Source organism: Antedon bifida, chromosome 6 (assembly GCF_963402885.1).
Source record: "Antedon bifida chromosome 6, ecAntBifi1.1, whole genome shotgun sequence".
NCBI lineage: Eukaryota > Metazoa > Echinodermata > Crinoidea > Comatulida > Antedonidae > Antedon > Antedon bifida.
Window position 1 is genome coordinate 9113604 of NC_136231.1, and position 17352 is coordinate 9130955.

The window sequence follows — 17352 nt, forward strand, 5'->3', positions numbered from 1 at the left end:
TGTTAATGATGGTCTCTGCTTAAACTCTAATTCTAGACTTATTTGACCACCATCCACATTAATAAATATTTAATGTTTTATTAAGAAAATATATGTAATATTTGTGGAAAATCAACTAACAACAATGTCATCAATTTGCACCTTTACAAAAAATACGATGTTTGTATTAATAAAGACAATTTAAGCGCACGAAATCCTTGGTTATCAATTATCAATATTTATTTGGTTTTATAATAGTATTTTTGCTTGGAATGAACTGTAATAATGAATTGCAATCTATACTTTTGTTAATCATTCAAATCTATTTTGTTCTCGCATTACTACTATTATTACTACTAAATGTCTGCAACTGGTCTAACAAGCCGGCCCATTGCACATTTTGCGGTGATTTTTCCCGACCTGATACGTTTTTTTGATGAACAGTAATTTTAAAGTAAATGTATAGGATTACTTTATATGTTTTGATGGTTGATATTCATCATGTTTATTATTTTCTGATTACCGTCAAAACCATGCCATTAATATTCAAATCAATTGCATTGTTCACAGATAAATAAACACACCAACTATTGCAGTTGTATTAAAAATGCAATTTATTTTACTTTCATTAGGCCTACATAATATGGCAAGTTACATACAACGGATATACGAACAGTTATTCATTTACAATTTCTAACAAATACAATTGGACTGTAACATTTTCCAGACTGTTACTAACCCACCACCAAACCTACCGTATATCCAAAAACGTTGTTGCGACAAAGCTCCACTGCAACTCAACTTTCCCAATTACGAAGAGTGAAGTCATTTCTCAAAGCAAAACATATTGTCTTTGATTCCATTGAACCGAATAACCCTTAATATCCCCTAAATTTCATAGAAATACTACAAAAAATTATTAATTATAATGGAGCTTTATAAATTAGTAAATTTATAGCTCCATGATAGTACGAGTATTATTAATAATTCTGTAATTTACATTATTTTTGAACTGAAGTCGTTTTAATTCAAAAATAAAAGTGAGCCCTCTATATGTAAGTTTTATCCAAACTTTTTATTTGCATAATAAATCACAGTAGTGTATTCACATCTGATATAATTGATGGTATTTACTCTACATAGCTTTCTCCACCAATAAAGGCTATTATATTATAATTATATATATAAAAATTAAAATCTATAAAACTAAAACATTCTTCATTCAATGAAGAGTAATGATCTTATGTACATTTTGTATTTAAAAAAAATTACTTTGTACAATTGTATTATACATTATAAAAGAAATATCTAAAAGGCATTAAAAAAACATATAAAATATATAATAATAATAATAATAATAATAATAATAATAATAATAGTACAGTTATCCTAAGTAGAACCTAGATTTACACTCTGTAACTGGACATTGAATCACCAGCTTCAAAACAAATATTTATAGCAAAATTGAGATATTCAATTCAGAAACCTTTGTGATCTGTAAATCTGAAAAGTAATTTGTGCCTTGGGCTGTCTACACTATCAAATTTTATGTGACAAAAAAATGTGATGTGCCCATATATGGACATGATGATGTCATATCACTAGCATATTTGGGCACATCACACTTTGTTTGTCAAACTAGTTTTTGATAGTGTAGACAGAGCTTTAATTAATGTTTTTGTTTTAACAGTTTTCATTTGAATATAAAACATTAATTAACATTAAGTAACCCAGACTTGTTCAGTAATTATATTATAATTATACAGTAGAACTCCTCCTTTGGGACATCCCTATTCAGAGAATTTTGTGAAACGAACACATGTTTTAACACTATGGCCAACCACTTTGTTTGTTCCGAGGTGTGGCCTCAATAGGGCTTCTACTATATTTTATCCGAAAAAATGATGATGTAGATTAATACATTTTAATTATTGTACAGTAGAACTCCTCCTTTGGGACATCCCAATTCAGGAAAATCAAACGCACATTTTCTACTGTATTTTATAAGAAATATTATTATGTGTGGAGTGGAATGGACATGAATGATCACATCTTATCAAATAATGGGGCCTGACCATGAAATTTGATTTGAAAATTTTACATTTTATTTTTTTAAAATAAAGAATATTAATATTATCAACTAATAATAAATTAAACTGTTATCAACTAAATATATAAAAACAGAAAGCAAAAGCAGTCTAAATCATGTCTTGTTGATTGATTTGCAGTCATTTCATAAACTCTGCGATTCTTCATGGTCCGTCCACAGACCGATTTTTCCTCAATCCCAGACGTTTTCTCAGACTATCAACTTCTTGTAGAAGACGTCGACTCTGCTCCTCCGCAGCTGCTCTCGCTGCTTCCTGAAAAACAAACAAAATCAATGATGTCATGATACGTTGTACAGTGTAGTTTAATTTAGAGTGAGTCACGCTTTACATTCACAATGTATTATCATTGGATGTTGTAGATAACCTATCGGAAATAATCAAAGGATGCAAATGAAAAAAACTTGTTAAGAAAAAACTCTCAATTTCAATACAGATTAGTGAATACATTTACTATTTACACTGGGAGGCTATGGTTGTCTAAATCAATTTAAAGTCTATAGTTTATGTACAGTAAGTACCACATGGCTGACAATTATAAGCAGTGGTTCTTTTTGTATTGTGAATGTCATTGTGTCTTTTTAGCAAATAATGAAATAAATGTCTACACATTCAACAATAAATAAAGAGCTATTAGACTGTAATCAAAGTTGTTTACAGTTTCGTTCTTTATTTATTTTTTTACGGGCTAACATTTCATTTGAGGGCAGTTATTCGATCCTTATAATATCCAGGATATGCTACAGACAAATCTTTCTCAAGACAAACAAGCCCAAATTTCATAAAATAGATTTAAAACGTGAGAGTTATATCGTGAGAAAAACCGAGATTCATAGAGAATTGTAACTGATGATTATTGGGTTGAACATTTAATGTAAGCTATTAACTAAATTCATATTAAAGCCATCCAGTTCATATGTTTAATCTTCATATTAAAGCTGTTTACACTATCAAACTTTATGTGACAAAAAAAATGTAATGTGCCCATATGTAGACATGATGTCATCATATCACTACCATATTCGGGCACATTGCACTTTTTTTGTCAAACTTCTGTAGTTAGATAGTGTAGACAGAGCTTTAGGTTGTTTTTGGCTACTGCAATAAATGTACACTATATCAGTTTCACAAACATTAAGCTCTGTCTACACTATCAAACTAGCTTGACAAAAATAAGTGTGATGTGCCCAAATATGGAAGTTATATGACATGTGTCCATATACTGTATGGGCATATCACATTTTTTTGTTATATAGTTTGATAGTGTAGACAGAGCTTTAGCAAATTTGACATTTTCTTTTACTGATTTCTTGATTTGAAGAAGAGAAAGTAAAGAATGGGTTAGTTAAATTCCCATTGGAATTATTGAATAGTATTGGCAGAATTAAAATACAAAGCTTTTTGGATGAACAGAGTATGCAAGAATGCGTCATATTAGGCAACATGTGCCAAGGTGGAAAGATAGAGTTTAGCTCTTTTTTTTAAACATTTTAAATTGATTTCTTTTTTAGGAAATTTATCAAGTATTCATGTACTATCAAGTCGATCTATTCAATACAGTAAAGGTAATTGAATTACTGTATTTGCACATGCTATAACACAAAATACTAAATACACACTCATGGCAAGCCTGTGAATTATCCAGGGTACCTAAAAGAAAGCATTCTATTCAATATTCAACCCAAAATGATTTTAAAGCCTACACCACAGAAGGAATAAAACTAAAACTTTTAGTCATAAATTCTACAGACCTATTTACATAATAATAATAATTATAATAAGTATAAGTTTTGGGCCTATAATTATACATCTTTGTACATATCCTTCAGTTTTATGGAATCAACTAATTTTGATTCAATTTGAATTTCAAATTGTCATTTTAGATAAATTATGGTTATTATATCAAATTAAATTTAATTTGGAACAAAAGTATGTATGTGTATGTATGTATGAATAATAATATTATAGTTACCTCTCCATAAAGTCTCAACTTTAATGAATCCATTTGCCGTTGGAATTTCTCACACTTCTTTTTCTGTCGTTGAAAATCTTCTTCTTTCTGTGTCAATTTCTTCTGAAGTAACAAGAGCTGATTAGTGAGTTCGATGCTCTTGCGCTTTTCATATGTTGATCGATTATCCTGATTATTCAATGAAAATTCAATGTTTAAATAATTAAGTTCATCATCTTGTATGTTACCGTTTGTCACTTTTGGTACAACATACCCATTTGACGTGATGGATGAGCATTTCTTTTTGCCGCTATCCACCTGAAGTTCATCATATAATTCATTGTTCATCTGAATTTGATTCTGATAAATTTCTTCTGTAGAATTTTCTTTTTTCATTTGATTCACAATTTCTTCGGCCATTTCTGATTGATCGTGGAAAGAGAAACCATAGCGTTTGCGAGGGTCTTTATTTCTCCGATACGATACATTTTGTGATTTGTCTTTTATGTGCATGTTATTTACCGTATGCCTCAAATTTACGTACGTTTCTGCTTCGTTAGTGTAATGCATTGAGATGATTGATCGTGGTCGTGCAACTGAGCCTGCATCAAAGTTGATCATGTTTGTTGGAGGGAACATACCAGCAGGGTTTTTAATCAAGTAGTGCACGAGTTGAAGGCTTAGCGCAGTGCTACCCAGTAAAATAAACCCACCAGCTCGACGAGGTCGAAGAATATGTGGTGCAAAAACATTTGCCAGATTTCCAAGACCCATCTTATTTTGTCTCTCGTATTTATGAACATCATGAAGAAAATCGCAAAGAAATTTCAGAAGATTGTAATTGATTCGCGGAAGCAAGGCGATCTGGATAATAAGTTCATGTCGACCGCGGTCCTCATTTTGAAAGAGAGTCCTGATGGCATTCTCAAAGAATTTGTAGTGCGCCCATGGAACAACAGGTTCTGGTAACATCTGAAAATAACGTTTTAATAAAGACGCAACAGTATGAACATCGACTTCAAAATTGTCTAAGTTTGGTCGTTGTCCACAATCAAATGCATCCTGAAGTTCTTGGACGAGTCCTGCTCTTCCATTTAACCTATACAATATATATGGATATTCAAATTAACAAACTACTATGGAACAATTTTTGATATTACGTTTAAAGGCTACATACCAATCAAAACCAGAAATTATACCCTTTTTTCACTTTTGTAAATTTGATCATCCCCTTTGTCTTGTCTATAAAGTATATTTTTTGTTACAAAATAATCATAGTATATTTGATTGACAAAAAAGTCCATAAAAATAAGGGGTTTGCCAAATTTTTAAAAGAAAGAGAGAAAAAAATACATTATAATGTAGGTCTACATTAAATGACTCATTGTATGAATAACAATAAGGTAGTTTCCTTTATTTTATGCTAATTAATATCTGATAAAATTTGATGAAAATGTTTTTATCAATGATAACGATTTCATGCTGACGCTGGTTATAGAATAAATACAATGATATTATATCATATTGTTATTGATCATTTCTTTATGTTGAGAAGATGTATTGTCTCCCTGAAAAACTAATTCTTAAAAAAGTTTTTTGAATATGCCATTTTAATGTCATTATAGTTATCCACTTTAATACAAAATTGTATTTACCTGAAAAAACTGTAATTTAAAGCAAAAAATAGTTAAATTGGCTGCCAGCCAATTGGTTTTTGGTTGAATTTAACTGCTTATTTTGTCATTTTATAAGTGAAAATAAAATATTATTTAATGAATAACTTTATTAAAACTACAAAATAAACTATTTAAAATCTGACTTTATTAATCTTCATTTGTCTTGTTTTTGCGGGACAATATATCTTTAATAAGAAGATTGTTTTACCTGAAGATGCCTTCCTCTGTTAGACCATTTTTTCGCAGATAATCCACGCATGTTTCCACTACATACGGAATCAACCTGGTTGTTGTATCACTTTCATCTGTTATTGTATCTTCTAAACTTTGGCCAAACACACCTGAATTTTATCGAAATCAATAATAATAATAATAATAATACTGGAATTGTCGATGATGAGATCAATCAATGACATTTTGTTTATTTTGTTGTTTTTTAAAACTCAAATCACTTTAAAATCAAATGCTTAAAACATCTGGCTTAAAAATGCCTAGGTCATCTACCTTTCTTTATAATGCGTAAGTTAGTTTGGATTCTAGGTAACAACCTAGGCCTACATGATCCCTACAGCTAATCACATTATGTTTAAAATAAAAAACACATGGAATTCTGATAAATCCATGCATAAAAAGGAAACTAAAATCCTCTATCTATCACTTTTTATCCAAAGGAATGACAATATGGCATGCCATGTTATCTGCTTATCTGTTATTAGAGGGGGTCTTTGATCTGTCAACGGCCGAGAGATTTTCTTTAATGAAAATTCTGACGCACTTTGCGGTAAGGAGACTCATTTCCAGCTTAAATCCCATAGCTCCTGAGACGCAATGACTAAACAGGATATCACATTGCTGTATGTCTTTAGTATATTTTTTTATCTTAAATATTATCTAAAAAAAGATGAAACTGATTATTCTTGTCTGAAAATGTGTTCTACATTCAACTAGGTGATATTACAAGAGTTTATAAAAGCGCAGCATCAACAAGCAGTGGCGTAACACAGACGCCTGAGGCCGCTGGTTTACAGACATTCAGTGGCCCTCTCACGCTGGAGGTCTCAAACGTTTTTAGCTTTTTTCAACATATTTTAATGTCTGTTTTTTCCTCTGGCCGTTTTACCCAGTGAGTGCATTTTTCATATTAAAATCGTTAACTTACATGCTGCTGCTGCCGCTACTAACTACTTAGCACTTCCTAATTGCTTACTTGTACATAATATTTGAGAAGGTGTAACAGAACACAGCAACAATTCCACCTCCTAACCTCCTATCACAATAAATGGTAATTATTTTAATATTTATCAACAAGGTTGCAAATTTGTACCTCCTCTTATCCTTCGTATTTGCCTTTCCCATTTTTCAGCTTCAAATTGACTAGCAGCACAGATACTCAAAGGCTTGTTGTAGCAACCATTCACTGGTTTCTGGTCATTTCCTGGAAACAATGAAACAGAAAGTAGTATTGTAGTATCTTTATTCATTCTGAACGTTTCATGTACATTATATACTGCTAAACTAAACAGCTAAAATTCTAATCTGAAGGATGAGATATGTACATTTATACCCTTAAGTGTTATTTAATATTTCTGTTTGTGTGTGTTTAGATAAACAACTGTTGGATTGACTCTCTGATAAATATATTAAAGTGGTTGTGATATTATTATCGCTGTAAAAGTGAATTCCCACATCAATGAACATTCATTCTTTTTGACAGCTTACTCCAGACAAAAAACAACAAATGTCCTCAGTGAAACAGCCATGACCATTGACGATCTAACAGATAACTCCAAAATAAAAAAGATTAAAGACATTTAAGCCTGGTGTACATTATTATGTTGACGAGCAGACTCTTTGAATTGGACAGGGTCAGACCCTCTGCCTTACTCACATCAATTGCACAGGGTCGGAACCCCTACCTTACTCACATCCTTGTGTTTCCTAATCTAGATATAAATTTTCTTCAAAATTGAACTTAAATAAAATTAATAAAGTATATCTAATATAGAAGATTATTGGATATATCAAAAACTTGACATTTGACCTAAACTGGTTGTTTATTATAATATTAATATAACCATGAGACGTTTATTGAGGTCATTTGGGAATAAGGGGGTAAGTTATCCATCCCCCACTAACTTCCCCTATCAGTCCGATATAAACCTGATTATTCCTATATGATATATTTATTAATTTAATGTGGTGAGTAACTGTCAAACAGTTCTTATAGAATTTATCTCTTATTATTAAAATATCAAAATAATAACAGATAATATTTATAGTAGTATAACACGTCATTGACAAAGATTAATTGGGTGTGATAGATCTTTATATGTTTAATAATAATTTTTTAATTGTGAAGCCCATACCTGGTTTGATATCGAGGATGCAGCCTTCTGGTTCATCTGGCTGTGAAGCTAATCTGGAACTAAGCTTTGTACCCTCTAAAGGCATCGAGCCTAGAAGTTTGAAGTAATGAAGGTGACCATCTGCAAGCACAAACCAACACTTTTGCCATGACTTGAATAGCACCCCTTGATGTGTCTTCAGCCATCCACTGTACAGTATGTCTGTGGCATTTGTGTTGAAAACTGGTTCCGGAAGAATCTTAGCAGCTGGGTTAGTCTGAAAATAGAATTATTTAATATATTAAATATAAAGGGAAACATACAACACTGTATTACTTTATCTTAAATAAGTTTAGTGGCTTAAGACTGACCCCTTGTTTAATTAGCACTCTTAACAGGCCCTCCAACGCTGGGTAGTTGCATTGGACTGCCCATGCTCTGGTGCCCCGTGACCTCTGGGCCCCTGGGTTTAGCCAGTGAACACTCATAGCCGTTACCCCACAGTTTTATTGGGTTGTGATTCTCACAGTCCTAGTTTTCCATCTAGTTATGAAGCTTTCATTTATATGACTTTGAGACCGAAACCTTTTAGCCAACAATAAAAAAGAACACGACTCAGATAACAGCAAAAATTAGAGGAAGTTTCAAATCTAATAAACTACATATTTTCCATCACATTTCAACTGACAAGCCAAGACTGGATGGTTTCCCCTTGAATACAAACTATATAATAAGTTTAAATTTATCGGTCAGCACAGTACCTGGATATTACAGCTTTTTCCCTTGATATCTCTAAAGACCCATAATGTGTTTGTATTAATGGGCGTGTCAAGGTCTAAATGTGACCAAAATTGAATTAATTTACTTTCATTCTTTCCATAAACAAACGGTCTCTTTTGGGTTGAGTTTTTTCTTTGAAAGCGAAGAATGTAATGTTTTAAGTTGCAGACGGACTTTCAAGACATTTTGATATCTGATTTAAAGACTAATTTCCAATTCATACATTAGTTCAGAATACAATATTAGCTGTATTTTAATTCAACCGTTGGCTGTGTCAAATTCCAGATGTATGATGGTTTTTAATACTTGATTTTTAACTTTTTGTAAAATATAAAGAGGTAGAAATATATTCTCAAAAAATTTCATCTGGTTTCAAATATATATTAAATAAATCAATGTTAACTTTTTGGTTAAACCAGTTGACAAGTACTTACTTGCTACGTTTCAGCTACTTTCAGTAGCCTTGATCACGCAAATGACGTTGACATGATGTTCTGTCATTCGTCATAGTTCGTCAAAGAAGCCATTTGGATAAGAAAAACAAATATGAACATCAACAGAGACCAGGGAGGACATGAACTGAGCCACATCTATGATGACTTAATAAAAAGGGACACCCGAGCATCCAAAGGGGGACACCAGCAGAAAGCTGAACATCAGACGAAAGATGGCGCAAGTCACCGAACTATGACGAATGACAGAACATCATGTCAACGTCATTTGCGTGATCAAGGCTACTGAAAGTAGCTGAAACGTAGCAAGTAAGTACTTGTCAACTGGTTTAACCAAAAAGTTAACATTGATTTATTTAATAGAAATATATTCTTTTTAAGTTTTTAAATAAATTATAAATGTTTAAACTATAATAATAGACCTACTGTATATATTTTTTGAGGGAGAAAAACAGATGGAGAAGGTGCTTCTACACTGAAATGGCAACCTGTACATTCAACAAATCAATATTCCAAGTTTTATAAAGATTAATTTAAATTAAAAATATCTATGTTAATAAAACCTATAAATGGTTGATGATGTATTTAAAGTACATCCAGGTTTGTGTAAATATGTATAAAGTTTTATAATATATTGAAAAAAAAACAATCTCATGAGAACTAAAGATGTTTCTATCAATTATACTTTGTCTTTTGGAAATGCACCACACTATGTTAATGTATTCCTCTCTCAACAGTCAATCTAAACATATTAAACACTTTAAAGAAACTTTGTGGTCAGTGTTTAACTAAAACCAGAAAAAAAGTTGTAAATAGTTGTATGGTTTTAAAATCACTCAACAGCCTAGAAAAGTCTTCCGTTTTCTCCATCATCTGGAGTTTTTTTTCAGTGTTAATTTAAAACTGATGAAATGTAAGAGAGCAGACATGAGGAAGTAATGATACAACTAAATTAGTTGTTTCATAAGAAGAAAACAGAACAAAATACAGTGTATTGAGTCGTTGTATATAAAGAGTTTACTGATCACACAAGCACTTTGTATATCAGTTTAACTTGGATTTGATTTGATTCAAATGTGTTTTCATTCTTTATAAAGGCCTAAGTTTAGTGCATGTGAACAGAGGGTTAAGAGAAATCATACTTGGGATAAATGTAATATTACATTAATTTTGGAAATTGGCCAGCCAAAGTAAGCCAAAACCAAAAACAAAAAAGGTTTTCTCTTAAAGACAACTACTTGAATGACATATGCCAGAGAACATGTGGTTGGAGAAACATGCCATAACAGTATTACTACAAGGATTTAAAGGCCTTTTTACTGTCAATATAGATTCTGGTCTTTGTCTTCAGGTTTATTAAAAACCATTAAATATTATAAATGAACACGGCATTATACATGCAATTTACAGATAAGCAAACAACTAAGTTTACTTTATTGTAAGAATATATTTGGCTGAAACATATTTAAATGACAAAAAGTATAACAATTACATAAAATGGGTAATTTATAATCTATAAAGTGTAAACTAGTTTTTCATGATGGTTTTGTAGTATTTTGACACTTTCCAGATAGTACCGCTAGAATGAAATTATGATTATTATTATAATTATTACTTTTTGCTATTATTTTTAATATTATATATGCTTAACACTCCAAAGTTTTACATTACTTTTAATTTATAAAAAATGTAACAATAATTTACAAAAAGCATTATGTTCATTGTTACAAATAATAATAATAGATAGATTTAAAGTAATATTCCCATCAATTATTGTAGAGTATTCACATTTGTCCATGACTAAGTTATTATAATAATGTTTGAACAAGTTCCAAATCTAAGCTGAAGTTGTAATTAAAAATATTGAATTATTAAAACTTTTGCAATGCTTCATACAATACAATTGACAGATTCATATCACAGGTGATGAAATTCTTGATGTATCCATCAATCGATAAGTTTTCTATTTTTGTTATTCTCAATATAAATAACTTTATTGACTCTATCGATCTATAATTACAATATTCATAGAAAATTGATAAAATAAAAAGTTATATACAAATCATGTTAAAGAACATTGGATGACAAATATTACTAGGATTAGGATGTACTAAAAATGTAATAATTTGGTTTTTTTTTTGTTTTAATACATCATACCAAAAATATCTTTATGATGAAAGGATTTACCTTGTATCATCAGACTTTTTGTCATACTGAACTCATTAGAAATAAAATAAAATTGTTAGAATCAGATAATACTTTTATTACTAAAATACTAATACCCTTTTCACACCTGCAAAAAGTAACAACTTGTATTCCAGGCTTGCATAGTGTGAAGACAATTTTCTGTAAAATATCCTGTCCAGAGTTGTTATTGCACATGCATGTATTGCTCTGGTATTAAACTGACCAATCATAGTAATAATATAGCGCAACTATGCTTTCTCCAGAGATTTCACAATGTTCGCGTATGCATGTATGAAAACGTGTAATAAATCAGAGATCAAACCTGGTTACAAGTTGTAACAATTTATGCAGATGTGAAAAGGGTATAAGTGAATAACAAATTAATTAAAGGAACATTAGTATTGAATGTAATTTCTCATCTAAAAAATGTTACTACTATACTCTAGTTTACATACTTATTTGAACATTTTAAATCTAAAAAAAAAAACAATTTAAAAAAAACAAGGTAATTCTATTTCACATGCCGAGAACAATGTACAGAACATCCATCAACAGTCCTTGGGTAAAGGAAACGTGTAAGAGAAAATGTCATAACCTAGTTTTTAATTATGATTCAGCAAAAGTTTGAAACAATATTTAATAATGTATTAAATTAGAATTAAACTACTTCCATACATTGTATCATTATGTTTATAATATACAATGTCAGATGGTTACCTATAAGGCAAAAGATAACTTTGCAGATAACTTAAATAAATACCACACCTATCGATCAATCAATATTATATTAATAAGATTGTATTTTTTTTTAAAGATTTGTTAACTATCTAAATTATAAGCCCAAAATCTGTAAGAAACTGCGACACAAAATTAAAAGCATCTACTTAATATCAATTGGGGCGATATTTTAAAAATTGCAACTTTTTTAATCTTAATTTTCACATCTTTTAGCAAACACAAAAAAATAATCAAGAAATATTAGTACAAATATAGTGTAGTATAATAAACTATTAGTAACTCAAATTGTTTTTCATTTCACAATAAACAATGATAATTACAATTTTTAAAAACTTGAAACATGCATTCGAAATCAAATCTATAAATAGTATAAGCAAATAGAATATCAAATGTCATTAACAACTGACAAAGTTTTCCCAACTCTGTCACGTTAAATTTAATTCAAACTTGATTCAAATGTTTAATTTGGTATCGTAAAAAACAATGATGCCTTACCTCGTGACATATTTTCATCTTCTGTCTTAAAGAATCCTTGTATAAATTTAACAATAAAGGCATCTTGCCTTATTTTAAAAATAGCCTACCAAAAATAACAATCTATAAGAGAATACTGCTTTGCTAGGAGTATGTTATGGGTCGAAGCTAAAAACTTTATATATCTTGACTCCCTGAGTAATTGGACTAGTCCATTTCAAACTCAGGGGATGAAAACAATGTGAAAGTTGTAGTGAGAAAAAAAAAGATCTTTGAATGTTGGAAGTTGTCCAGATAGCTAATTGAAAAATGTCCTTTGATTTTAAAAGGCAAGACAAGAGTGTAATTTTAGTTGACAAGCATGGTCACAATTATTGATAAGTGGATCGTAGATCTATTGTGGTTTCGAAATTTATAACATAACATAATATGAATGATATAAAGCACCCTGACAAATCACCTATTAATTAATTCTAATCAAGAATTAATTACTAATGTCGTTAATGTTTAGTTTATGTTAAATTAATAATCTGATTTATATGACAAGGAATTCTAGATTGTGAAGTTATTATTTATTGCCAAAAAAAAAATAAATCCTGATTCTGACATAGCCGAGTGGTTAAAGTGAATTAAAGGTTGGCCTATAAGTTCAAACAGTATATTAAGCTCTGTCTACACTATCAAACATTATGTGGACAAAAAATGTGATGTGCCCATATATGGACATGATGATGTCATATCATATAACATATTTGGGCATATCACTACCATATTTGCGCACATCACTTTTTTTTTTGTAAAACTATTTTGATTTAATGCTATTATAATATAGATATTCACTCCCAAAGAATAAGGTAGATTTTATTTCAAGGTGGATGGTGAGATAAATAGACCGTAGTGTTTGACAGGTACAACTAATAGTACTTTTGTAGGTTCCTGATTTGTTCTTGTCCCCTAGAAACAAGTCCCTTGGGCTGGGTGAATTAGAAACTAATCAACAAGTCAAAATCTAATAGACACATTCCAAACTGACAATAATCATTATCTGTTCCTATAGCAACCATGTCAATCATCTTGACAATTCCAAGAATAGTTTGTAAAAAAAAATAAATTACAAATTAATTACTACTGAATATAGTCATACTGTGGAATGAATATCTGACAGTGTTACAGTATAACATTTTCTAAAATCATTTAATTTATCACTTCAATTAAATTAAATTATTTTGTCATGCACTCTGTCTCGAAAATTGTCTTGCTTTGTCACATATAAACATAGTAAAAATATGATAAATACGGTAAAATACAACAAATACTAAAATGTCTACAAAAATAGAAAACCCTTGATAAATCCTGTCAACGTGCAGGGTGCTTGTAATTCTGGATTAAATATTAAGATAAAACAGTTCAATGTTAACATTCAAATCTTCATAGTCAGATACATTGGGATTATTTTGTATTAACTATGACCATGAAAAATTGCTATGTTATATAAATAGTGCTGTGAGACCTTTTGGTAAAGACCACCTCAATATCATTTATATACAAATGTTTGACTTTTTTAAACCAATGAACAGTACATTATTCACATTTTGTATTTTACTTGTTGTGGTTGCTCCATTGATGGCAGTACATTTTATAAGTTTGCTCTGTAGTCAATGTTATTTGAGTCTCTGCATTAATATCAATGAATAATGTTGAATGGAGAGAATATTTTCATGAGTTGAAATATTGAATGTTTCTATTCAATGAATATAAAATCATATTCTATTCTGCTTTGAATTTCTATGAGCACTTGCCTCAATCATTAAATGGTGGTATAGCATAACAAATTGTACACTGGACAAGTGTACATTAAAATGGTTAAAAAAAAAAAAGAATAGTGAAGTAAACATCCGGTAGAACTAACTTGACAATTTTAGAGGTCTCTGATTGACGAAATTGACAATTCCATTAAAATAAATGATTTCAGCTTATTAACTCCATCTCCATCGGTTATAATGTTACTATTTTAAAGTAGGTCCTACTAAAATGAGTGATTTTCTGGTCAATGAAAGATGGTTGATAAGTTTAATTGATTTCCTGGCAATTATTATTTTTTAGCCTGGAAACATAAAAGAAACACATAAGAGAAGGGGTTGACAGACAAGCTGTATTGGACATTTCATTGACCTCTCATATTATGCGAAAGGAAGTTTAAGGTTAAAAATGTATTGAAGAAGGAGGATACTTGGGTATCTTAGGCCTTGGACATTTTTTTGCTACAGCCAAATCAACTGTATATTTCAACATAGGTTTAAACAATTTTTATATCAACATTCATTATCAACCATTCCTGCTAAATTTGAAAAATGATAAAAAATATTAATTTTATACAAAATTAATGTTCTCAGGCGGTCAAGTATTCAAGATGTTACACTGATTGACTCAAGTTCAATGGAGTTCAATCAAATAACCGCTATTTCAAGTTGCAGCTAAAAGTTGTACAGCAATAACTGGTTAAATGTCTTAAAACACCCAATTGATTGGGTGTTTTAACCTTCTCTTTAATGCCTTCAAATTGTAAGATACTATTATGTTCTGTATACAAAAAGCTTAATTACACTTTACTTGATACTCCTTAAAATAACATTAATGTATTTATGGGTAACAAAAAATGGCATTGAACATACAAGTAGCTCGACAATCTAATAAATCCATATTGTGATTCACAATAGTTCATACTCTATCATTTTATTCATTCATGAATTGCATTAAAAATTTAGCAAAGATGGCCAACTTTATATACTGTAATGTAAATAGTAGGGGTTCTACTGTATATACTATTAATATATTATTAAATACTATTTAATAATTAGTGCCTTCAGCACCCTCCAAACTGACTCCTTAAAAGGGGTTAGCCATACTGTGTTAAAATATGTACTGCTCCACATTACACATTAATAAGGCTAAGTCCTAAATGAGGGGTTCTAATGTTATTTAGAGGGTCATTATATGAAAATACTAAATTATTACAATTATTTTTAGAAATGTCTAAGCAACAAATCAAATCTGAGTAGTCATATGTTTTGGTAATGACCATTGTGGCACTCAATCCAAAGTCGGACAAGTATACATAGTGAACTGAAGTAAAAGCAAAACCTTTATTTAGTGCAACTAAAAATCAAGGAAAGTTTACTGTAGTATTGCAAACCGCAAAGTATTGACGTCAAAATAAAAATGTTACAAAAGTATAAGTAGGTCAGTTAAAGTACATGGATAAAACAGCTTACACTAATTGAAAACTTCCAATTTAAAGTCTCTTATAATACAAAGTAATTAACTTTTCATTTTAAATGTGTCACAATATGATTAAAATTATTTATAATGTCAAGAGTTCAAACGGTTATTTAAAGATTAAAATGTCTATATATTAATTGCTTATTTTGAAAACATTTTTAATCAGTTCATGTTTGTCTTTTCACTGCTTTTTAACATAAAAACTATACTTGAATTTTAACTTCACTGACAAATGTAACTAATAAAATATCACCCAAAAATGGAGACACTTTCATGCAAAATCCACTACATTTTGTTTATTAAGTGCAGATAATCTAGCCCACCTACAGTACATTAATTTTGTTTTTTAAGCTATTTTACATATTTTTTGTTTATCAAATGCCAATGGTGTCTTTAAGTATTTTGTTTATCGATATTCAATATTTTAAAGTATGTATTTTATCAATATTCAAATATATTAAAATAAATTGTGTATTATTAATACTCATTCATACTAAAAAAAAGATTAATATTGGACAAAGGACTATTGTTGGCAACAGTGTTTACAAAACACTATACGTTTGTATTTGTAAAATTATTAATCACTTCGTTTTCTTAAATGTAATCTTTGACCTGCAAGCAGTGATTAGGGGGAAACATATGCCACAGATTGTTGAAAAAATCCAGATAACTGAAAATTGTTCTATAAATATGCAATAAATGATATTTCTAGCAACTACAAATTCAGAAGTTATGTAGGTTGAAAATGCAAACATGTTTTTAAAATAGTCAGATTATCAAATATAAAACATTCATTGCTGGAGATCAAAATATTGGCAACACACTGGGTACTGTCTTTTTATAGACCAGATGAATTCAGTACACATGGCTACCAATTTCAAGTTGTGACTGTGGTAACAAATTCCGGAGTGCAAAACATATTGTATTCACTGATCTGTACGTGACCTGCTATGCAATCAAATACATGAATATGATGAGCAGGTTCAACGGAAATAGATTTCATACAAAGAGCAAATATTTTGTTTTAAACATTTTGTCACAGTTTTTCACTTTGCTTTATCACAAAAACTCTCTAACAGTATGCTTTGCTTCTACATTACTGACTTATGTAATTGGTTAACCGTTACTGTATAACAAATTTTCACATATTTTGTTCTACACTGTACAGTAGTTGTGCTCTATGGGCCATATTAAGGACTTTTAGATTAGAGTGAACATCCACATGGGTCGTAGTTGACTGTTACTCGTTGACAGATATATAAACGTATAGATGAAGTGGACATTTACGTTGACATGGCAGTGAACCTACGATGAACAAGTTTTTGCCAATCGTCTAGTGCATGCGAATATCATAAAATGATGTAGTAATAGGGTATGTAAAAA

At 30.2% G+C, this 17352-nt stretch overlaps 1 protein-coding gene across 4 annotated transcripts in view; it reads right to left on the reverse strand.

Annotated features, from left to right (window-relative positions):
- Positions 1-558: 558 nt before the first annotated feature.
- Positions 559-17352, reverse strand: part of LOC144845324 (rho GTPase-activating protein 24-like) — a 29377-nt gene continuing 12583 nt past the window's right edge. For 3 of the 4 annotated variants that reach the window (XM_078702576.1, XM_078702579.1, XM_078702577.1), the window contains exons 2-6: positions 8081-8336; positions 7039-7149; positions 5923-6055; positions 4060-5137; positions 559-2342 (exon numbers count right to left, since the gene is read on the reverse strand). In XM_078702576.1, the coding sequence (XP_078558702.1) occupies positions 2232-2342; positions 4060-5137; positions 5923-6055; positions 7039-7149; positions 8081-8336 (1689 nt within the window). In that variant the 3' untranslated portion in view covers positions 559-2231. Of the gene's footprint in view, positions 2343-4059; positions 5138-5922; positions 6056-7038; positions 7150-8080; positions 8337-12711; positions 12850-17352 lie in introns of those variants that run through there. The other variant, XM_078702578.1, reaches the window with a different exon arrangement.